Source organism: Nelusetta ayraudi, unplaced genomic scaffold, assembly GCF_046127955.1.
Source record: "Nelusetta ayraudi isolate G7.1 ecotype Tasmania unplaced genomic scaffold, CSIRO-AGI_Nayr_v1 ptg000173l, whole genome shotgun sequence".
Taxonomy (NCBI): domain Eukaryota; kingdom Metazoa; phylum Chordata; class Actinopteri; order Tetraodontiformes; family Monacanthidae; genus Nelusetta; species Nelusetta ayraudi.
In genome coordinates, this window is record NW_027466222.1 from 330,001 (window position 1) to 355,218 (window position 25,218).

The 25,218-nt window shown below is 44.0% G+C and overlaps 1 protein-coding gene across 3 annotated transcripts; it reads right to left on the reverse strand.

Moving 5' to 3' along the window:
- Positions 1-11,292: 11,292 nt before the first annotated feature.
- Positions 11,293-22,888, reverse strand: kras (v-Ki-ras2 Kirsten rat sarcoma viral oncogene homolog). 3 transcript variants are annotated; one of them, XM_076014789.1, is made up of 6 exons: positions 22,630-22,888; positions 20,395-20,512; positions 19,389-19,567; positions 18,285-18,444; positions 16,043-16,146; positions 11,293-13,626 (listed from the first exon to the last, which is right to left on the reverse strand). In XM_076014789.1, the coding sequence occupies exons 2-6, from the start codon at positions 20,503-20,505 to the stop codon at positions 13,599-13,601; spliced, it is 582 nt and encodes a 193-aa protein (XP_075870904.1). In that variant the 5' UTR covers positions 20,506-20,512; positions 22,630-22,888; the 3' UTR covers positions 11,293-13,598. The 3 variants fall into 3 exon arrangements, with proteins under 3 accessions (XP_075870904.1, XP_075870905.1, XP_075870906.1); XM_076014790.1 differs by having other exon boundaries at positions 16,022-16,146; positions 22,630-22,887; XM_076014791.1 differs by lacking the exon at positions 16,043-16,146 and having other exon boundaries at positions 22,630-22,883.
- Between the last annotated feature and the right edge of the window lie 2,330 nt (positions 22,889-25,218).

A 25,218-nucleotide genomic window follows, 5' to 3' on the forward strand; every position in this document is an offset into this window, starting at 1 on the left:
TCAGTGTGGCCCCGGAGAAGAATTAGACCAAGAAGAGGAAGAAGAAAAGGAGTCTTAGCCGACGGGCAAATCCCTTCTGCCTGTGCCCTCCGGCATCCCAACCAACAGCGTTCCACATCAGTGACTGGGTATCAGGAGCAAGGACACTGGAGACTCGGCTCGGGAGGCAAGGTTGCCTACACATAAGGGGATTGTCTAAACTGAGACGTCTGCCGTCTTGAGGTGTCACAACTGTGCCTGGCAAACAAGGATACACCTGACAGTCCTAATGAAATGATGGATGGGCTAAATGGAGCCTCGGAGAGACGCTTAACTTTTGTTTCCTCTCTTAATAGGCCTCCGTTCTGCCAACACAGCACCTCTGAAGCAAGGTCTCAAACAGCCCCTGAAAACTTTCTAGTGAACCCGGGCGGTAGCGGCGGCAGCAGCGGCCCTTAACGGTCTCCTGTAGCTCCTCGCAGAATTTAAGGACGACTAACATGGCAGCAAAACACCTGCGTGCGCGGCCAGGATTCGCAGCCAGTAAATTGGAGCCGTTCCTCTTGGGCGCCCAGAGGTAAGTCGAGGTTCTTGATATTTTTCGGTGGATTCAGGTGGTGGTTGTTGGTCGGAGAGGATGATAGAGAGGAGACTCAGGCCGACCTGCAGCTGACGCTCCAGTGGCCTCTGAGCCTCTGCAGTCTGGAGCTGTCTTCACCTCGGCTTTGCCCAGACGCTCCATCAGCTCAGAGTTATCTCCATGTAAAGCTGCTCCATCAGCCTGGCAGTGAGCCCAAACAGGTGGGGAAGGGGCAGGGGGGTGCATGGCTTCCATCCCTCGCCGTTTCAAATTACTGTGACCCACCTGTGAGACATTTCCCCACTGAAGACAGAAGTGAGGCCGTGTTACCCTGTCAGGATCTGTCATCTCCAAGATATTGAAGTTGGTCAATGACTTGACTGGAGTTGGAGTTGGAGTTAGGATTCGTCTCGGAGTTAGGATTAGAGTTGGAGCTACAGTTGGAGTTGGAGTTTGGCTTTTTTTCCCCGATTTCCAATGTTGAGATTTTGTTCTCTTTCCCTCTTTTTTGTGCTAATCCGTAACAGAGCAGTCAGTCCTGCTATTTTCCAACTCATCTGAGTCCTTACATTTTTTGACCCTCTCAAAAAAAGTCAACAGTGTATAGGGTTATGGTTTCAGGGTTCCTCATGTGCTAGAAGCCCCAAATTTGGCGTGGGTGTGTCTTGGGGGCTCCTGATGAAGCAGCAAGTGGCCCCGTGTCTCTAGGACTGTTGGGTCCTAGAGACACGGACTGAGTTGGCTTTTGACCCTCATATACTTGTATGGCATTAGGGTTGTGTTTATGGCTGGAATTAGGGTTAGGGTTTCGGGGTTCCTCGTGTGCTAGTAGCCCCAAATTATGACTTAAAAGCGCTGACTCTGCATCCCAAGGTTGCCAGTTCAATTCCTGTGATGGGCTGAGATCCAGTTGAAATTCAATAATCCAAAAAGAAAAATTAATGTGCCAGTAGATGTACCTCAGGAGTCAGCTGATAGCTCTGATAGCTCAGGACCTCAGAGAACTGACTCTGAATCCTGAGTTTGGTGGCTCAAGTCTTAGCAAGGGCAGAAATCCCTTTTGAAGTCTAATGTCACAAAAGGAAGGATAAATGTCCCAGTGCACAGAGTCCACATGTCAGCATATAGGTCAGGTCAGGGTGTAAGAGAAGTGTCTTTTAAATCCTGTGGTTGAAAGTTCGAGTCCAACAACAGGTGGTGTTGCATTTTTGAAGTGCAAAGACCCCAAAGAGAAGCATAAGCCTCCCAGTGGAAGTGTCCCAAGAGTTTTCACATTGCCCGTCAAGCAAGACAAAAAGGCTCTGAATCCTGCAGAGGAAGAACACCAGTCTGCCTGTCACATGTCTTGAACTGCCAATCCAGGAGATGAAAGCTCTTTCTCTTATGCACTGAGCTATCTGGCCACCCTCAAGGACCCTTAAGGACCCTTCTGTTGGCACACTTATCCTTTTCATGTGGCGCTACTGGCCAGCACGCTGGTTAATGCTGTTAATGCTTCATGGCAAGAAAGTTATGGCTTCAAGGATCTTTCTGCGTTTCCTCCTGCCACCATCATCATCATGTGAGATACTTGGACCAGGTTGGCAAGAGGTAAAAGCCATGCATTAAGAGTCGGTAGACAGCTCAGTGTGTAAGAGAAAGGGTTGGCAATCCTGGGGTTGCTGTTTCGAGACTCGAGTTCTCTTTTAAAGTTGCCACGTCCAGTTTTTAAGGTCAGTGGATAGTCAAAAGAATTGACATCCTGAGCTATCTGCCAGCTCTTGGTGCGGAGCTATGAGCGCATTTATGTTCTTTAATTGGCCATTGGCCTCAAAACATTTACTGTTGGCCATCAACAGAGGCAAACGCAACCCGAGAAGCCAAAACCACTGGTTTAGCGCACTGAGCTATTTGTTGACTCCTTGACTACTTATTTTGTTGCATTTATCTTTCTTTTAGGGGGTTTGTAATTCAAAATGCAATACTACCAGGTGTAAGCCTCTGACCCCAGGATTCAGAGTCCTCTATCTAAAGCACTGAGCTATCAACAGGCTCCTGACAGAATTATACTGGCACATTTATCTTTCTTTTTCGGGCCATTAGCCTTTAAAATGTAACTGCAGCAATCATTGCATTTGATCAAAGCTTGCTAGCCAAATCTGAGTCATGACTAAAATGAGCCCCAGTAAAACCACAGTGTCTAGTATGACTTTTTTTGGTTGAGATTGTACATTCTGTCACTCTTTTACGTGCTAAACTGTCACAGAATAGTCATTCCTGTGCGTGTTTAGGATGATCTGGGACTTTTTTTTTTTTTGGGCCCTGAAAATGAAATGACAGTGTACACACAGTTTGACTTGTTTTTTCTCTGACTTTTTTAGAGCTGTTGAGAATTTGCATTCTATCTCTCATTTTCATGCTAAACTAGTGAGTTTCAAGCTGAAGGGGTAAAACGACAGTGCACGGTACGACTTTATTCACAATTTAGGGACATGTTGGGATTTTGTGCGCTACCATCCAGTTTCATGCTATACTTATCGGATCAAATCTACGCGCACGAGCCAGAGAGTGAGCGTGCGTGCATGTGTGTGTGACTCCAAGCAAGTGGTGCATGGCTATAGATGAGTGTGTGGCCTTATCTTCACTTTTCTATTTTGCTTTGAATCAATCCCCGGAGTGCAACAATACCTATTTCTCTCTGTATAATTGGACTGGATGACAGGCACATCTGAAATCTGCCGATGAAAGGCTCTCCTGACAATGGTGTCTGCCCTGTGACATGACTTGAATGAGGAAGAGATAAGGCTGCTACGCACGCGCAGACACACACACGCGCTGTACTGTACGCTTCGACACAACTGGGTTAAAGGCACCAAATCTACACTTGCATTCGGTCGACACGCGCATCACAGAACAAAGACGCGGCGCATATTATTTCCGCAGTGATCTGAAAAGCGCCCCTGCAATCTTCCTCGGCCGTATCGTCAGAAATAAGTTCCAGATTGAATTAGTTGCCATGCACACCAAATATTTGCTATCGTAGCCGGCGTTCTGCTTGCTCTGCACAACACAGTGAGTGTGACAGACTGTAAGTTTGAATAGCTGCCAGTGAAACAAATTACTATTCTGCCGTGCCACCCCTCCGCCCCCGCGCTCCCACCCCCGTGTTTCGTCTTGCCTATTTATATCTGCTTGTGAGGGTGTGAATGTAATATCCTACATCGTGATGCTCATATAACCCCCCAGCACCAGCACCAGCGCCACCCCACCCCCACGCACACATGCTAAAAGGCTGTGAGCAGAGCGCAGTGAATGCATCTCAATAAAGCACTCAAGGAGGTGTTTGTAAAAAACAGATTCCCAACTCGCCCCCGAGATGCACAGAATGTTTCTCTCCGAGTGTGTTTGCCGTTCGCTCCGTCTCCACAGAAACCTTCATTAGTCAAACATCTATGCGCTGGCGGACGCTCACCTTTAAAGGGTCTCTCCTCTCTCTTCCTTTGTTAACCCCCCTAATCCCATCTCTCCTTGCCTCATCCTCACTTAGCTGACAGCCAGCGTACACCAGCCAAGAAAGAAGCAATGTCGCAGCCAGAGTTGTGTTTTTGTTCTTTATGTTTTGTCCTGTTTTTTCAATTTAAGGTCTGAATGAAAAAGGTTTTTTGAAAACAACGCTTTTTCTCCATGATAAATTAAAAGCGTTGATGGAACACTATGTGGTGCCTTGATCAATACCTCGGAGTAAAATGTTTCCCGCTGCAGAGCATCGATTTATCTCCCGCAAGTTGGCTTAGATTCATACTTTTTAACAACACCCTCTGTGTCACATCATATACAATTATAAAGGCCTTCATACATTGATGTGCTGAAAAGGTAGAGCAGTATATAATGGTGTCCGGGCCATTAATCAATACAACAAAATGTCCAGAAGTGAAAGGTTTTCCTTTGTCCTTTACGTCCACTTTAGAAAGCCAAGCGACGCCTCGCGAGATGTGTTTTGCTCTAACGAAAACCGGATAAGGTCACAGGAATATGACTCATATGATTTATCTAAGTAAGGAGCTTCTGCAGCCTGCAGGCAGAAAAAAAGTGCTGACTAAGGAAAGATGATTATGAATAAACCCTAGCAAAACATTAATCATGTGTCAATTTAATTGTGTAAACTGTGAGAAAATCTTTATTTTCCTGATTAAGTCTGAGTTTTATCTTTTTACCAATATCTGCTTTATGGATACTGTGGTCGCCCGGCACATGCAGATGGTGCATTTGTGAAGGACCGCAGGACAGAAATGGTGCGGTTTATTAAGCATTTATTGTGAGGCTGCTGGAGACTGTCTCAAGCCATCAGGAGATGTGAGGATGCGGCAGGACTGTCTTTCTAAAGTGCATTAAAATGTGTTTCTCAAGCTGTCAGCATGAACCCCCATCTGAGCACAGCCTGTGTATCCTGTGTGTTCAGCTTGAAATATAAGGCATCTCAGGTGTGTGACAGGACAATTTGACACATAAGTCACCATGGAGACACACAGGAGAACTCATTTCACTGAAGATCAAATGCGCACCATGTGGTTAAAAATGGATGCATTTCTCTCTGCTCACTGACGTCAAATATAATTCTGTCAATTGTCCCATCCAATTGAAAGCCTTCACTAATAACTCCTGATTGGTATATTGGAAAATAAAAAAAAGGCAAAAATCTTTGTGCATCTGTTTCCTCGGCAGGTGCGTCAGAGGGTGACAATTAAGTCCAAATCAAATTAAAAAGAGTTCCCGCATGCATGGCCAACTTGCAGAATTTATTGCAACGTTTCGGCCCGAGACCTCTTTCAAGTTTGTGTTTGTGCCAACACGGGAAGCCATCTTAAATAGGAGTGGCTGTGTGACACCAGCCAATCACTATCCCACACATCTGGGAACTTAAATATTAAATATCAGCAATCAAAATACAATGAGTAGAAAGAGCACACATTTAGAAAAATATAAAATATATTATATAATATATATAATAAAAGATATTGTTTGATTTGGATTTAATTGTCATCCTCCAACGCACCTGCCGAGGAAATAGATGTGTGAAGGTTTATACTGTAAAATAGCCAACATTAGCATGAGGTAATATGAGTGGTAGATGAAGTTGTGATGGTAAACCCACAGATACGGCTGCATTGACCCTGGAATCCCCTTCCCTCGAGCTCCCAGCAGATTTATTATGCAATGTGGTATTTCTGCAGTGTCACTGTTCGGGTTTATATGACGGCTGGAGGCCTTTTCCAAAAATAAATAAATAAATAAAAGCCACAATTAATGGGGTATTTTTCTACCTCTCCACCACAGAGCGCCAGCCAGCGCTGGCTTCAGTCCAAGCCCAGTGAAGAAGAATCAATAGTGGCGTCCATCCATCAGGTGAGCAGCTTTAAGGGAGTGCTGGAGCTGCTGCGTCACTGCTGGATGTGTCTCAGGTGAAAGTTTTGCAGCTCGTTCTCTGTGTAACCCAACCCTGTCCATCATGCATGACTGTCCTCAGCTTGCTCACATTAAATACAGATGGTCGCATTAATCAAGGAACCCTGTTTGTGGAAGAGTGGGACGCAACTTAAGGCGGCTCTGAATCATTCACTAATTCTGCCAGAATGGAGCTCAGCAGCACTGCGGTAAGCTCCCCCTGCTTCCGCCGTCACTAGTTTGTCTTTCTTTGGCTTTCTGAAATTATTTTCTCCCTCTCTAGAGCCTTATTTTGGATCGTTTTGCCTGCCTTTTAATTGTGCGCCAGCTTCTGACTAAAATATAACCTTTACCTATTTGCCGAGGTTCCAAAAATGAATGCCTGCAATGTGAGTTCACAGCAGGATACGAGGAGGCCTGGGGCTGAATGCCACAGAGAAGATGAGATGGAAAAATGCTATTTTTCAAATGGTTCCATTTTGTGCAGGACAAAAATATGCAAACCTCACAAGAGCTCTTTTCATGAGTGTAGAATCTGCTCTTTCAGTGTATTAAATCTCTTCAAATCAATTCCTTTCCACAATACGGTTGTTTGATCTGATATTGTCTGATCTTATTTTGGCTAAAACATATGAGTTGCAGAGGGTCAAATCAGGCGGGAATGATTAATTCCTATATATTGTGCGGCTCAGTGTATCTATCATGGTGCTCCTCCCAACCTCCCCGCCTCCCCAACCCATCCTCTGCCCCCAACACATTGGTCAGCAGCCGCAGCAGCAGCAGCAGCAGCAGCAGGTGGTATGATGTGGCTGGAGCGTAAGTGGCTTTCAGAATGCAGGATAGCCTGTCAGCCAGAGACCCTTAAGGGAACAGCTTCACACCGTGTCTGCCTGCTGAATGGCCTTTACACACTCCCTCTATGTCTGCCCTGTTGGGGTGTGTGTGTGTGTGTGTGTGTGTGTGTGTGTGTGTGTGTGTGGACTGCAGCTCATCGCTCTCTTCTTGTCCGTGTGTGTCTTGGAGCCAGAGAAGGTGTTAGTGGGAGGGTGTAAATCTCTGTCCAGCAGCGTCGTGCTGCGATGGGTGTTTGGGGACTGCCTGGAAAGCCCGCTCACTGGGGCTCAGATTGATGAAGTGATGGTGATGGATGGAAGTAATAAAGGTCTGGATGTCCTGTCTGCTGTCAGTGATGAGGCTGGTATGAATTACCCGTCTGGGGCCGGCCAACGCCACGCTGCTCCTCCGTCCCCGCAGCCTTCAGCGCTCAACTCCACCCACGTCCCCGCTTCGCTCCGTCTCGCCGCCTGTTGACTGGCTAGGATGACCAGGGCGGCGCTGCTGAATGGGGAAAATTAAAGGTCGTACAATTTAAAAAAAAAAAAGAATTTGCTCACCTTTGCCACTCACAACTTTGTTCTGGTTGGGTTGAAGTCACACTTGAAACTGTTGCAGCACCACCACTGAAAAGCCAGAGCCAGCAAGGTGGTGCCTGACTTTTTGCAGTGTGAAGTTCATACAGGATTGAATTGTGTTGCACTGTATTATGAAATTATCCATCAGTTAATAATGTAGTGTCTTGTAGTCATCAATCAATCAACTTCTATTTGTCCAGTGCTAAATAATATGTAAGCAAAACCTACTGAACCCTCCAGAGCAGCAGGGGGCGACAGTGGCCAGGAACAACTACGCTATGGGAAGAAACCCAGAGCACATCCAGACTGCAGAGGCCACTCATCTGCTTTGACCAGTTGGAGTGAAAAGGAAATACAAAAAATGTGGGGAGAGAGAGAGAGAGAGAGAGAGAGAGAGAGCAAGACATAGAAGTAGTAGGAGTGGCAGACAGGCCTGAGTGAGTTGCAGGGTGAACAATCAAATGCATACAAAGCTCTCATAATAGTAATAATAGTATACTGACTACTTCTGATGTTCAACCCATCTGAGCTCGGGAGTGACGTCATCATTCCATCTCCTGGTTGCAGCTAATAAATGTGATACTATTAAAGCCTTGAGACCAGTGGTAAAGCTCAGACTCCACTGTGCTCCACTGTGCAAATTAACCATCACAAGACCTGCAAGACGCAACGGTGTTTTTATACTACAACAATACGCCGTTTTTTGTTTTGTTTTTTAGCTAAGAACAATTAGGAGGATTTAAAAAAAATGTCACCGGAGCCACTCGGGAAGTGACGAGGGCAGTAAATTGGCAGAAAAACTATTTCTGTGGACTGGGCACTTTATTCCTCCCGCAGCGTGCCGTTGCAGTTTCCGTCGGCACCGACACACCAGGACCCGGCGGAGCTTGTTTACCCATCTTGAAAACGTGGCGCCTGCGGTTCAAAGCCTCGCGTGCTGTTCATTAATTTTGTGTCCAAACATCACTTGTTGAGTGATTGCAATGCATGGGAGGGAGAAATCCAATCAGCTCAGTCAGCCACTCCTCATGAATAGGGTCATTTGAATAAGGAAGGGCAACCGAGATTGCAGTGTTTGTGTCAACATAACAAGTTAATGATCTCAGATGATAATTGGTGGTTGGATGCCGGAGCGCCGTGTTGCGGCCCGCCGGGTTCAGTGGCGAGGACCTCCAGTGATAAAAGGAGCAGCGTGAGGGCTTTCAAAGTGGCAGCGTGCTGCAGGCAGCACAATTCATCACCTCCCCATGAATATTCATCCGGCTCTCTGTTTCCTCCGGGGCCGCCGGAAAACACATCTGTGTTAACGCTCTCCTGCGTGTCGCGTTTTGAAGACACCTGAACCTTCTGGCCTCTCATTACCGGACTTGCAATCTTGCTGCCCTGCACTCAGCTCGGCTGCCAGCGAGGGAAGCCCGGCTTTATTAAAATAAGATGCAAATTGTCTCGCTCGGCGCACTAACAAGGCAAAGGTCAGACAGTGAGATGATTGTGAATGCAGCCCTCTGCGCGTGTTGGCAGGGGTCGGCACGGCAACTGAAGCGGCAGGTGGATTTGCCAGTATGAGGCCGGCGGTCTGAGAATGGAACCAGTCTGAGGCTTGTTGTCAGCAATTTAGGAACATTTGCTGTGTCTCCTCTCTGACAGGAACTTAGAGTGCCGCCGATTGGATTCTGGGGTGTCTTTTCAGCGCTTTATCAGACCTGCAGGCTTCTCAGCCCTGTCCCCAGATTGCAGTTAAGGAAGGTGGGGGGACAGAGGGATGCGGGGGGGGTCTTGACTGACAGGCCTTGGCCTCGGCGGTCCCCTGGGAGAAAGAGGGGGTGGGGGAGGTTTGTGATGGCTGCACTGACTCGTACTTCTCCTACAATTTTCTCCAGGCTGGTCTCAGACTGTCAGGCGGAGAGAAAGCTCGCCCTGCATAATTCATTAGATCTCGTCTTTTTCACTCCTTGGCTGTGGTGAAGGCAGGGTCCAATTGTTTAAGAGGACAGAGTAATGGAGCTTGTCACAAGACGTTAGCATAGTTTATTGTTCAGCAGCAACAATTTGGAAACAACTTCACTTCCTTTGAAAGCAGCCATTTCTGCAGGGCCTACAGCGGTGTAATTATCAAGGCACTATCAGATTGTAAGATGCCTGCAGGACTAAACAGAGCAGCGCAAACGCCACTTTTAGTTTATGAATTTCTAAGGAGCATTAAACCGATTTTGTAATGATGAATATAATTGCAACATGAATAAACAGACTGCGGAAGGGAGGAGTGCTGTGAAACAAGTTGCAGCTTTGCACGTTTCCTCCACACTGAGGTTGTTTTGCAGCCAATTAGCCCTGCGTTCCCACCCAGTGACACATACACAGACCTGTCCCTTTGAAGCGTGTATACTGTCTCTGGTTATCATCTAGCAGGCATTTATTTCTTGGGGATTTGCAAGGGAAAATATCTCATCTTTGATGCTACATGACATCCGCCGTCATGGAATACGGATGAACAAGCTTCCACTTCAGCCGCTCAGCCCTGTGCGCCGCATGCTGTTACTAAATGTGGGCGGTAAAAATGGGTTTATGGGAGGGGCTTTGCTTTATGTGACAGTGTGGAGTCACATTGATCCCCTGGAACACCTGCACACTGTATACATTTATGACTTAAGGTATTATAGCAAATAGAAGAAGTTGACAGAGGGGTAAAATTTAAAAAAAGAGCTACTGTTTAAATACAGTCACACGTGCACTTTGATATTAACACAGTTTAATTTCTATCTAAACTGGTCTGCAGTCTGGGCTGACACCAACCAGGTGCAGGATTCAATTCCTAGCAACTTCTGTTATTCACCCACCACTAAGAGTTTGAAGTTATTTCCTGTAAATGTCAAGAAACTTCAGCAACACTTGTTGATCGGAGGACCAACTTGTTTTTTGTTTGTTTAGCTTTTTTGACCGCTGCTTTTCAGCTGGTGGCCTTCAGCAGGGTCATCTCCACATCCCATTTCCTTTAACCACCAGGGCTCCCAGGTTGCACTGCAGCTGCCAACTATTCGGCGCTGAAGAACAAGGAGATAATGATGTTTTTCCAATTAGTCTGATGCTTTGGTTGAATGTTTCTGAAGGAAGAATCTGCAGGTTAGATCTCAGAAGAAAGGCGCTTCCCACAAAGGCATCACCTCCAGTCGGCAACTACACATTGAAATTTTAAACAGAACATTGCTTCATATACCATATAATAGCAGAGATATGCATTTCAAATTGATAATTGTTTTACTGTTTTTTTTATATCAGTGTTTAATGTTGGACCAGGACTGTCTTCACAACCTTTTGTCAAGCTTCAGATCAAGATTACAAGACCACCTCTTGAAAACCTCATGCAAGTTAAAAAAAAAGAAAAAGAAAAAGAAAAATCATGTCAGGACATATGGCTGGAACAGCACTTCTTAGAAAGAAAGAAAAAAATATTATTATAATAAATCCGATTTCACTTTTATTGTCCAGCTGGTGGACTTTAACAAAAGGATTCTCTGAAGTGCCTTCTTTAGCTTTTATTACTCATTATTTAATAACAACATTCTAAAAATCAGCATGATAAACTTCCTCTGAGAATGCATAAAATTAAAGGTTTTTGAAATGAGTTCAGACAAAACAAGTTTGCGATTAGTACTGAAAAACATTCTTTTAGTTGATCTACTCAGTCTCAGTGTGTCGGCATCGGGAAAACTCCTCGCAGTTCTGAGGGCTGCGTACAGCAAGGCCACAGTGCTCCCTGCTGGGGACACTTGGTAAAAGCGTTTCCTGAAAAAAGAACAAACTCCTTCGCAGCGAGCACGACGATGATAATGAGGCTGCGCAGAGAGAAAAATCTCAGAAATCACAGCCAATCAGAGAAAGAAAAACAAAGGCGGGCAGCGGTATCTTTGACTTTGTTCTTTATTACACATTAAATAGGAGTGGTGAGATTCATGGCAAAAAATAGACTCATTTGAGATCCAATCACCACTCGACACTGCCCACAACAAGTGTGTTGTAAAGTGGTCATTCATTCGCTTCCCAGGACCTGGACCCAGTCACACTCTAGTCACATACACAGAGCGGAGTGACACTCCATTAAAGCAACATTCATTTAGACACACAAACGTAATGAAGCACAATTTACAAAATATGAACCTCTCTGTATCACAACTATACAAAGGTTTGTTAAAACATGATCCAGGAATTAATGATACATTTCTTTCTTTTTTTTTTATTAAATCAACTGTTGGCACGCAACAAAAGAAACATTTCAGTAAAACTACTTTTGAAACAGTTTCAATAAGGAGGCTTCCAGAATTAAACTTGCATCAACAGTTCTCTACTTCATGAAAAAAGAGGTAATTATAATAAACTGGGTCAAAATCCATTAATTCTGGAAAAAAAACAAAAAAAAAACATGTCTGAGTTCTGCGTGTGTGTGTCCATAATGTTGCTCCCCAAGAGCAGCATTGTGTCTGACGCACACATGCGCACACGCACGCACACACACACACACACACACACAGCACAAAGTCAATGTTGTCCAGGGCTCTTTCTACCTTCTTAATGTAGCACCTAATGCAAAACGAAAAAAAAAAACCCTCCAGAGAAACCACCTGTGAGAACAATAAAGCAGGTAAATTATTGGCTGACCGCGGGAGGACAATGAGCATCTTCCCGTGTCTATTAATTCAGGCAATTTCCTCCAAGAACCCATTTTCTGGCAAATTATAACCTCATTTACAAAAATCAGTTCCGCTGACATCACTAAGATACAGCAGCCTTTAGAGGGGGAAAATGCTTCCTCTTCTTTCTTGTTTTTGTGCTGGACAATCATCATTGTAGAAAGTTAGTCCATATTATTTCACCAAATTCCTCCTTCAGAGTTTGCATTTAAAACCTCTGATACCACAAAACAAACGCCTCATCACCTCACCCCTGCGACCAACTGCTGCAGTACAACCGTCAGATTAATAAAAACAAACTGAATAATCTGATAAAGGGGTCCTCACGCTGTGAATACGAGGGTGTCGGGAGGACAGCGCTCGTAACAAATACGCACTGAAATGTTTTTTGTTTTTTTGTCGTCGTCGTTTGTTGTTTTCTCTCTCGAGGGGAACAGATTCACACGATTCCTCAATAACAAAAAGCAGGCAATTTGTGACAATCTCGGACAAAACAAAGCTGTTGACTTCAACGGCTCAGAGGCGAGAGTCCCTGCATAGTGACGACAGGCTGAGTCCCGCTGAATCAATCAACCAACCAATCAATCAATCACGCCCATTTAGTTTCAGCGTCAGCGAGGCCAAGGCTCCTTCTTTACTTTACACCTGCAAAACCAGACTGCGTGACGTCCACGTGGATCAGAGGTCGCCATCGGCTCTGGTTAATGTGCCAACCCCTGGGCCGTTTGCAGCACGTGCAAAAGGTCATTTAAGATCCCCGGCCCTCAGAAAATATATATATATATATATCACTCCTCACAAAGTACAAAGTATCGACAAATTGCAAATGAATAGCTAATTAGGGTGTTAAAACATTGGGAGAAGAGTAGGAGTTTGCATGCATACTTATATCAGTGACATAACTAAGTCATACCTAGAGGTGGCAAATTATTACACAGTGGGAGTCACCCGGCTGAATGTTGCTCCTTTTCAGCACGTCTCCACCAATCAGGATGAACCTATTAAGTCTTTGGCATCCCAGACTTTTTTTTCTTTTTCTTTTTTTTCTTAAAAAGGCCATTTTGGATTTTTAACAGGCCTCAAGAGCAAATATTGGACAGGAACCATCGGGCTGTTAACAATCGCATTCCCACGACGCGATTGGCTCACAGCTGTGCGGTTCCTGAGAATCATCCCCAAACAACATCATCCGATTAAAATCAAACAGGATCAACACACGTGAGTAACTGGCACTAAACTGGAAAATAAAACTTACTGCTCAAAGGAGCAAATATCAGGAAGGGAGGGGGGGAAAAAAAATCAGGTCTGGTTTAAAATTCAGTACGATGGGACTTGAGATAAAAGCTAATAATTTAGTGTAATGTACAAAATGTGTTACTTTTAACTGTTCAACATAGTTCTTTTTTTTGTTGGTAAAAGGGAAAATTATTATTCACATAAGTGTACACTTTGTCTTGGACTTCTTTTTCTTCTTTTTGCCCTCCTTGCTCATCTTCTCCTTATGCTTCCGGATTTCTCGCACTAATGTGTAAAAGGCATCGTCAACGCCCTGCAAGAGAAACAGAGAGAGGGGGGTTATTGGTGCTGCCCATTTTTAGTTTGCACAGAATTTTAGCAGGTGGCCTTGCAATAATCAAGAGGTGAGAAAGAAAAAAAACGGGAACGGGTTTTATTTCAAAAATCAGTTTAAACGACTTCTGCCCGTCATTGGAGCTCAGCGTGAGACACGAAGCAGTGGGGCTGCTGTGGACGCGGCTGAGATGCACCACATTTATTTTCTAATCAAGTGACACCAGTAAACAGCAGCTTCTCTGGGAGGATGCTGAGAATGTAGGTGGCAATTGTTTTCCTTCATTCCATTTCAGTGAATTTAAATCCATGAAGCGACTAATCAGACGGTAAGCAGGCAGCGATACACCCACTGCAGAGATCTAATTAAATAAGCACCGTCTCTAATTAAATTGCTTCTGTAAAACATATTCGACTCCTTTATGTGCCTCATCAACGCGACTTCAAAGCCGCTTGGCTGCCTCGTGCGATTCGGTCAAAGGCGCTCAGATTTGGTATTCAAAAGCTCCGTTTAATGCTTTTCACGATGAGCCGCAAACAAAAACGGCTCGACGACGTTTGCGTCCGATAAACACGGTGCATCTCTGCCGACTGCGAGGATCAAGGCCACCAAGGCTGCTGCGTGTTTCCACCATCGGCAGTCACGTCGCTGGGACAGTGGCTGCACACGCACGCACGAGAGCTGCGTCTCTGCAGACGTCGACCATTAGAAGTTTAATCACGGGAATTAAAAATGAACGTGCGGCCTTTAATCAACAGAAAGAAAAAAAATAATGACACGACTTGGCAGGAAAAACAGTGGACTGTTGCATTTGCCCTTCACATTTCTAATTAGCAGACAGATGGGCGGCCTTCTGTTTATCTCACTGAAACACACACACACACACACACACACACACACACACACACACACACACACACACACACACACACACACACACACACACACACACACACACACACACACACACACACACACACACAAAAATAAATAAATCATATTAGAAAAGTTTTATCAATAAAAATAAATAAATCATATTAGAAAAGTGTTTGACTCCAGTGAGTGGGTTTGAATTGGCCAATGTGTTGCTGCGGCAGCGCAGATCATAAGAGGATCATTAACACCAACACAGTGATTAAACAGTGATTCTTGACCCTCGGAACTCAATTGAATTGCAGACTGGCCGGTCTCACTTTGCAACAGTGAAAAAGCTTCAGGGGAAAAAACAAAACAAATGCAGGTCGACAAGCACAAAATCTGTGTCCACGGTGTGACTGCAGGTTCATTAGAGAGCACACACACACACACACGCCAGCACCCGATTGGCTCCCACATTCAGCAAGAAGCAGAATCTCCTGGAATCACAGTGATGCCCTCAGTGCTGCTCCTCTGCTCCCTCCTCCACCATGATGATGATGATGATGATGATGATTCCCACATCAGGATGTTTTCACACTGGCCTCCACACCACAGCTTTCACCTACTTGTCTCACAATCTTCCTCTGTTTTTTCATTTCAGACTTCAGTGAAGCAACCTGGCGTACTTTTGTTGGAAAGCAGCAGACTTAGCCCTCTGTTTTCAACCTCCAACGGAGGTGCTGGGTTTCACAGTGGTTTCCTGCTGTGCCGACCCTCTTAAATGTTTTGGAGAAGGAGAAAAAAAAACAAGGCACAGAGAGGTGGTCTCTGAGTGTATGGGAGCCCTTTGTGACATCACAAAGGGACTGTTCATGTATGAGGGTGGACTTTTCTCCTTTTCCCATTTCTAGGGAGTTGAGGGACAGGTTAGAGGCCGACAATACTGGTCAAACGATACAAAATCTTGTATTGCATAATTAACTGAGGAGATTTGATTCAATATTACAAGGCCCTAGAATAACTGCAATATTTTTAGGTTAAGAGCCTCAGACACACTTTATCACATTTGATATTACATTATACTATACGCTATATGATATTATTATATTATATTACATTATTTTATATAGCTATATGTTTTTTCATGTGGGGACATTTGAACAATTTCTTTTCATTTTCAGAGTTGGATTGTCTTTAAAGTTGTATTAAAGTCTTTTGCTATTTGACAGGTTTGGCTTTGATCATTTTGCTACAATAGCCAGCGTCATTAGAAGTGGAGCCAGCGTGAGAACGAGCCTGGACAACAATCAGCCACCACACAGACACGACACAGGAAGGAATCAGCCGCGTCCCGTTAGAGCTTCTTCACCACAGCCCCCGGTGGAAAGCAGCAGGTTAGCCGTCACAACCCACCAAGCCCCAGCTCAGCTCCCATTGGGTTATTCTCTCCACGACTTACACACACATACACACACACACACACGGAGCTGGTGGCCGCATTGCTGAATGCACTTACCCCTTTCACATCACAACACACTTTTTAAGCTTGACACAGCGGGGAGTCTTTTCTTCCTTGCTGTGTTTATTGAGCCGGTACAGCCTGATCTCCCGTACCAGAGTGTAAAAGGCATCTTCCACTCTCTGCAGTGTGAGACACAACTTCCCTCAGTGTTTGAGGAGCACACAAGAGACATGCTGAATGGGAGCGTGTACGGCACAGTGCGGGAACATCTGGCAGGCCTCGTCAGCAACTGAAACAGAAACTTCACCCAAAGTTGGCACTCACCTCCTCCCGGGAGCCTCAAACCCGCCTGAATTTGCCTATTTGAGCTTCGAGACGGCCATCAGCCCTAACGCTCGCTGCCAAACGCAGCAGCAGCAGCAGCAGCAGCAGCAGCAGCAGGGGGTGTTAAGCGCAATTGTGGCGACGCTCAGGTGGGGAATTAGTATGAAGCTGGAGCCAAATAATGAAATCAATTCAAATCAAGGAGTCGTTAAAAGCCCCTGCACCAAACCGCCCGCTGTGATTCAGCCCAGGTTAAAGGGACCGGGAAAGGAGAGCTTACAGATCAACAGATTCATTCACTCACTCGACTACCTGAGGCCATTCTCACACTTCACACACAGACACACACACACACTTGCTTGATGCGCCAACAGAGAAGCAGATCTTTTGAGCGGCGGCGATCAGGAAGCACAATCACTGTCCCACTCCCCGGGAAAAGATTCCTGACACTTCATCCAGCTCAAGCACACTCCAGCACACGCTCGCCCACTCACTCACATTCCAGGCCTCTGATGAAAGGAACATGCAAGCAGTTTATACGTTGCCCACAATCCTCAATATTCGACGAGCCCCGAAGAGAGACACTTTCAGACGACCGACACGGAGAACAAAGACGTTAGAGCTGCTGCGGCGTCCAAGCAAGTCACCACACGGCCTCCAGACACGCCAGCTGTGTTCCAAATCACATATTTGCATTTGCATATTTAATGCAGTGACTTTATTTTCTGAAGCAACTCGTCTCAACCTGGCGAGCGCGAGAGACGGGAGACGTCACTCGAAGGCAGAAGTGAGAAAACGCAGCGCTTCTCAAAGAGAACTCCTGTGTTCCTGCACTCCAAAAGTAAATAAACAGATTGAAATCAGTGCAGAGGTTGGTCGCCACCTGCTGGTGAGTCTCTAGGCCATCTGACAGCAATGCAAACAGTTAACTGGACGAGCCAGCGTCACAAAGTGTGCCCTGTTATGTTAATGACACAGTGCCAAGGGCTGCAGCTTGAGGCTGTGCTGTGTGCACTCCTCACTTTAAATAGAAGCAATTTCAAATGGCTGCATCTCTCAAAATGAGGAATGATCTGGGTTTAATCTTGTTCATATGTATACATATATAATGTTACAATAATTAATAGATTGGGATTGAGGTGACTGAGATGAAAGTCACACTGATTGTGTTTTCTTTTGTTTAATTTTTTTATCTGCTTTATGTTTTTCATACTTGTTTTTGATTGCTTTTTATATACTATTGAATGCCATTTTGATTCATGTTTATTGTTTGTGTAAACTTTTTGGTGGACCCCAGGAAGAGCAGTTGCAGCACTGCTGCAGCTAATGGGGATACTGACTGACTGACTAACTAAGTAACAAAAAAAAAAAAACTATACTGCAACCAGCATGGCCCCACCCGCTGCAGGCAAATAAAAATGTCTAATTAGGTCAAGACAAGAATTCCTCTTTAACAGGTCGACGGCAGCAGTTGGCACTTCACCCACTGAAAGGCCACTAAATATTAGGCAGCATGTGATTTGGAACACAACTGCTCTCAGCCGGACGAGTGTGCGCTGAGCAAACCTTCAGTTCAGAGTGAAATGGTCAACATCCAACATGCTCTGCAGAAAAAAAAAAAAAAAAAAAAACTGCTAAGTCTTTTTTTTTTTTTTTTTTTTTAAATAAATAAATAAATAAATGTTTCGCTCTCCACCGAATGTAGCCAGTGCAGAGTTGCCCCACCTAGCCAATCAGTGAGCTGCGTGAGCCCCAGCTGGTCAGCTCGGAAGCGGAGCTGTGCGGGGTTGCAGCTGTTCTCTGAACGCCTCTATCCTCTGTTTTATACAACTCAATAAATGAACACAGCACAACGTCAAAAAAAAAAAAAAAAAAAAAAAAACAACATGCTCTGCAGGCCGGCAGCCTTCAGATCACTGTGGCACACTGTGACACACTGTGCGGCTGTGGAGCCGCGGCCGCGGCCGCGGCCGCGGCCCCGACTGACTCTCACCTGTCTGGTTTTGGCTGAGGTCTCGATAAAGGGAATGCCGTAGCTGCGTGCTAAGTCCTGAGCCTGCTTGGTGTCCACCGTCCGGGACGGGAGGTCACACTTGTTCCCCACCAGCACCATGGGGACGTCCTCGGAGTCCTTCACCCGTTTAATCTGTTCTCTGGACATGCAGGAAAACAAAGAAACAAAAACTCATTTTGTCTAATGCAAAGTAATAATACAAGATTTAGGAATTATCTGCTTATGTACGCCACAATCAAGCCAAATTGAACCATTAAACAGATTTAGGTGTATTATTCTGTACTACATGAAGCTTTTATCTTTTTTTATTTTTGGTTTATATAAGATTTCTTTACCCCAAAAAAATAAAGACTTTTTGTCATTACACAATTATAGAGGGCATTAAAGTTATATAACTGTCATACAGCCCTCCATTAACACTGACATTTATTGAAATGAGCAAAGATGAGACTTTTTGTAAATCACCAAGTCGAACTTTAAATACAGTTGAAATAATTGGGTGGAAATGTAATGCTCTTTTTTCCAACATCCAACCCAGTCACCAACTTCAGGTTAACATTTGAGGCAGTTTGAGTGTCAAACTGTGGAAGTGCAACTCCACTATTCACCAGAATGTTTAACAACTAGATCATAACAGAATTCTTACTTTGGGAAAAACTACATGTTTAACCGGATTACTTTTTCTTTTTTTCCTTTTTAATAATTTTCAGATTTAGACCTAATTGAGTTCTAAGCCTACATCGTTAGCCAGGCTGACAAATGCTGCCTTTGCACAAAAATGGGACTGGAGAACTTTAGGCTGCAATAATATCAAATCAGGCAGTGCAGTATGAAAGCATTATTCCATTTTAATTGCATATTGTCTTTGTTTGGCTGAGGTTGTGGCTGCCGCAGCAAAGGCGTTGACACCAGCTTCAGTTGGGCCGTGGCAGGCGGTCACAGTAATCAACCACAACACACACGCACTCAATGGGAACTATACAATCAATATTACAAAGTCAGTCCCTTCTTGCAAACTAATTGAGACTTCTCTTCTTCACAACCAGGATTTGGTCTGAGCGCCGCCTCGTTCTCCGAGCTCACCTATAGTGGTGAATGTCCTCAAAGGACTTGGTGTTGTTGATGGCGAAGACGCAGAGGAAGCCCTCCCCTGTCCTCATGTACTGATCCCTCATGGCGCTGTACTCCTCCTGACCTGCAGTGTCCAGGATATCCAGCAGGCACGTCTCTCCGTCAATCACCACCTGCTTCCTGTACGAGTCCTGGATGATGAGGAGAGTGACCGACGAGTTAATATAGATTTAAAATAGAATCTACAAAACTTATTTTGTAATTTTGAAAATCACATTCCCTTGAATTGTTTGTAATTGATGAGATCAAAATAAAACACCAGAATTCACAACAATGGTGTGAATTTAAAATGAATTGTAAATGGCACAATAAATTCCAAATAATTAATTCCCTGACCAGTATTGTAGTACATACAGTACGCAAAGACCGAAAAGAAACTTTATTTAACAATCACGCACCTAATGCATTGAAATTGTTTTTCCTGAACATTTTCGCTTCACAATAACTTGTTAATTGCCCCGCTCATCCTGTAGCAGGGCAATGACCTTTCCCACCGGTCTAAAAATATATTGTTTCCAGTTCCACCGCGTCACCAAAGTGTTGCAGCTTTTCCTCACACTCACTGATGGACACACGGATGGAGAGAAAAAATAATTCCTGATAGTGACCCGGCAGATAATGTTCTCTTTAGATGCCAGCCATCCCGTATTCAAATGATCTTTAATGGAAGCCTAACCTGCCGCAGCGGATCGATAATTAATGCATAACAACAGTGACAATGTGTTCAGTCTGGACCACTTGGAAAAGAAGTCGAGCAACAGACATGAAAAGTGTTTAAAAACCTGTTTGGCATATTTTTTTTAAACCCGTAAAACCTGCTGTAACTTCTTTTTTTCCTCCAAGGAGTTTCTCCCTGTTCTGCTCCCATAATAACATAGACACAAATACTTTGACACGGTCAGAGACTTGGCACGCTGTCACACACACCAATACTTGTACAGACAGGTATTCTCCTTACCTCAATGGTGGGGTCATATTCATCCACAAAGTGGTTCTGGATGAGCTGAATGGTCAGTGCGCTCTTGCCAACGCCTCCAGCTCCCACCACTACCAGTTTATATTCTGTCATGATTTACCTGCAGGACAGACAAGCAGAAAACACACTCAACTTCTGCATCAACGCTTTAAAAGTTTCTAAAAGACATTCAAACTGCACTAAACTTATTATCTTTACGAATAGTTTTTTTTTCTGCTAAAAGGCAACATTTTTTGACCTTCATTTCAAGTTGTCACTTCCCAAAATGCATCCTGGTTACTGAGTAACGGAAAACAATTGTGTGCATCTAAAGCATTTTCAGTGTTTGTGCCTTTGAGCCAAGTGAGTGATAGAGGCAAATTTACAAACTTTATTTTCCACTAGAAACTGTACTTTTTTCAATTGAACATATGATAAATCATCTTGAACAATTATCAAAACAGAAGTTGGAATTAAAGCACAAGTACATGTACATGAACAAGTATAATGAATAAGTATGAATACAATTACATGAATAAGTACATGTACATATTTTGCGATTTGTAACATGTCAAAAAAAAGACAATTGATTTGATTATTAAAAATTCCAACTTGATAACTAAAAACTTCATTCTTGTTGCATGCTGGATCTATTGTATAACTTTAAGACCTAAGGCCTGCAACAAGATAGATGCCCATAAACCCAGTGGTAATACTGGCGTGTCCAGGTCTGGGTGGTGTTGTCCCGAGCAGCAGCAGCAGCAGCAGCAGCAGCATACACACAAGTCCAGGCAGAAATCTATGAGATGCATTAAGGCTCCAGAATTGACAAATGACTGTGGGACTCGGTGGTGTCTGTCTGCTTTGTGAAGGAGCAGCCATCAATAGTGGCAGCTGGCCTTTTCATAAGTTCCAGTGCATGCTGCTCGGAGCGCCGCAGGGCCTGCAGTCAGGGAGGAGTACCTCCCAATATTACTGCCTTCTCTTACACAAACAAAAAAGGAGAATGTGGTTCGATAAGTATTTGGCTCACAGTTACGCTTTTACACTTTCAAACAAAATGCTGACTCTGTGTACAACATGTTACTGCGAAGGTGTTCAGTCCATTAGGGCATTATCTTATCTGTATCAGATAAGGGCAGAGGGCATTCCAGCAGACACTAGAAAGATTTCTGTGACAAGCTTGCCATGCCTGCACGAATGCCATAATTTTAATCTGACAAAGGGAAAGTGCGTGAGAATAATCAACTTCGCAGACACTCTTAACACCTATTTGGGGGAATATGTTTACTTCTTAGTAAATCTATTCTCATGTCATGACTCATTATGTTTCTAGTACTATGGGATGAATGTGGTATATTCAATGTGCATGACCACAGTCTGAGATTGAAGTTATGGTGCCATTTCCAGAAAGAATATGCAAGTCTTACTAATTATGTGATATCATCCCAGGGCACTTTCATATTGCCTGCATGACTAATAATACGGATATATATATTTACATAATGAAAACTCAGCCCTGAGGACAATCAGGGCTGAGTTTGTGTTGGCACAATTTTACAACTCTATAAATTAAACCCACCTTATGACGTTAACGATTATTTCTGCGCATTGGTTTATCTGAGGTAAAGGATTTACATCGACCTTCCTTTCCATTACCAGCTTAATCCAATATGACAGAGCAGGCGGTTAGTTAGGGGACGGGAATTTAATTTCAATCCACCGAATCTTTTCAGACTGCGGGGCTGCCAGAACGGTTGAGAGAGAGTGAAACCCTCCGAGCCCCGAGTTTCAATAACCTGGCCGCCGCTGCTGTGCTGTTAGCTCGCTAGGCTGTGTAGCGCGGTGCGGAGCCTCCAAAGTAGCGCTAAATAGCGCCAGTGTGCTAACTGAGTGTGCTACACAAAAGTTATTCATTAATGTGCCACAGTCAGCACCGCGCAACCCGGAAAGAGTCGCTCGTTTTCATTCAAAGTCGAAGGGAAGAGATTTTGAAGTCGCCATTGACAAGCTAGCCCAAAGGTCTGCAGTGCAGGGCCGCCCGGGCGGCGAACAACTGGGCGTAGTTTAGAGTCGCGGTGAAAATAATGTATCTGTTCCAATTTACGCAGCTTTACGGTTCAAAAACAGCGGACGCCCCGAGCCGTTCGGCAAATAAAAGTGGTGTAAAGTTGCGCGGAAGCCCAAAAGCGACACACACACACACACACACGAAGACACGACATCCATTTGTTTTACCTTTTGGCGAATGGAGTTCCGCGTCCGAAGTAGCGACCAAACGAGTCAGGCTGATAATCCTCTGCTTTCACACGATCTCTGCATTTCCTATTTCACACCGAATCGCACGCATATACAGACGATCAACCTCGTTCCCCAGAAGCCGAGTGGAACATTGGAAGAATGGGCAAATTAATCGATTGAACTTTCCATTTGGCGAGCGTCAGGCCTAGCTGTTCAGGTTGGCCTCCTTTAAGCGAATATGGGCGGATACCGGGGCACTCTTTACCCAGAAATCATAGCTGGAGATTTCAGCCGGTTAGAGCCACATCCCTCCACTCAGCCCAAACAAGGAAAAATGACTCGCTATTTTATCTTCCCAATGTTTATTTATGTTATTCACTACTTTAAAAAAATATATATATAAAAAAAGTTTGTGGAGGCATCATTTTGCCGCATGTGTTGTGTTGAAAAAAAACTTTATTTTTGTGTCTTTTTTTTATACTGTAATAATTTCTTAACACAATCGTACTGCAAAGCACCCAATGTGTTTTTACGAGAATATGTAGGTGACTTCAACGACTGAGCATTTCGTGTTGTTGTGTTCAGAACGGCTCCTTTCAGCCCGACAGTCTCCTTCCCATGCCTGTTGTAAAGTCAACAAAGCCTAGGGGGCGACTCCCCTTTATATAGGCTCTAAATATAACTGACGTTGGCTGGAGGGACGTCATTCCCAGGCAAGGAAATGATTTGGCAATCCCTTGTCAGTTTTCCAAATGTCTCGCGAGGCCGCCTACTGCGCAGACTTTGCGCATAAACGGCGCAACAACAACCAAAAAAAATCCCAACGGAAAGCGATACCTCAAACAAATAGGTGTCCGTGCTAACTGGAGAAAAACTTTCAGATGGGATAGGGATTGATTTAAAAAAAAAAAAGATTTTAAAAAGCTCATTTATTGAGTTTTAGTTTAAGTTTTAGTTCGAGGAATGTCTTTTCAAAGACACAGTAACTTAGACCATAAAAAGTTGCTGACAGAATATCTGGTCATCTAATTGAAAAACGCAAGCGAAATGTTTAAAATAAATGAATAAAAAAAATATAACGATTCAATATTTTCCACGCATCAGACTCGCTAGAGGTCACTGTTGTCGCTCTGCGTACTCAGTGAGCTGTTCGACGTTCATGTTGACAAACTACGATGACCTGTTACAGGAAAGGCACTTCTGACTTTTAGTCCCACATGCTGGTTACAACACCCGCTCTGAAAGTTGTGCCATACTCATGTAACTTTAAATTTATAAAGAGATGTTTCAAAGACTTGGGTTACTGGCTGTTGATGTAAAACCGTACATACGAGTATAGCATGACGTTAAACGTATCATTAAAAGTCCTACAAATCAACCATATTTGTGTAAAAGAAAAAGAAAGACGGCAGCGAAACTTCAGACCTGACTGACCAGATCCAACTGAACATTCAATATGATGCTTGTGTCACAAGGGGGCAGTAAGTCTCCATTGGTTCAACTGCCACATGCCTGTCAACTACTCCAGCTGATGCAGAGCGATTTTCGATGCATTTTTTTCCGATGCATGTGAACGTGGGTTCTTATTAAATGAACTGTCGAGATCTTATCTAATAAACGGGGAAACTCGTTGCATTTGCTGTTCAACAATATGCAGTTCTCGTGCCTTGAAGTTATATATATTTTTTTCAATTATAGTTTCAAAACAATTGAGTCATTCTGTAGATAAAGAAGTGTGTGGTATCTTCTATATATTTGATCTGTTATTTTCCAACTTATTTATATGTGCTGTACTAATACAAAAAAAAACAACTTGCACGTATAAATTCTAAAAAAAAAAAAAATTCTAAAAAAATGTCTTCCTCTGTGGAAGCCGAGAGACTCTTCAAAGTTTTGTTGTACTTGCATAATAACAATAATGATGTTGCATTGCAACTGGTACTGTGCACCTGGCTGGCTGACCCTGACTCCTACTACTACGACTACTACTACTATTACACAACTTGCAGAACATGCATCGATTTTCAAAGACACTTCAGACACCAACATCAGTTCCCTTTGTTTGGCTAAGACGCTTGACCACCAGTCTGTTGGTGATGACAGATGTGACAAAGACAGAGAGACTGAAGGATACATTGTTGGAGGAGGCGGGAAGAGGAAGATGTTCTCAGAAGAAGGTGGAGGGCAGGCAACCAAAGTTCTATTGTCCAGTAACATACCCGACTGGTGTCTGTGTCAATGACAGGGTTGCCATTCTCACTGTTTTGAGCCACAAGACTATAAAAAATTATTTTTGATACTCTGGTTTGAAGGCCCGAGAACCACATAGTGCTCCTTTAAAAATAAGCAATACAGTGCAGACTGTTATTACTGTGCTATTGCAGTCACCAACTAACCAAGTCAGTATTAAGCCTTTTTATCCTAATTAGGGGTTTAAAATACTTCAAAAATGTGCATTGTGGATGTACCTTATCCCCTCAGCTGCTGTCAGTTCTTCATTTGTCTTCTTCGGCGGAATCGGGCAGGGTTTTCCTTCTCTTGTTCTTTTGCCATGTTCTCCAAACTGGAGGTGCGTTAATGTGTCTG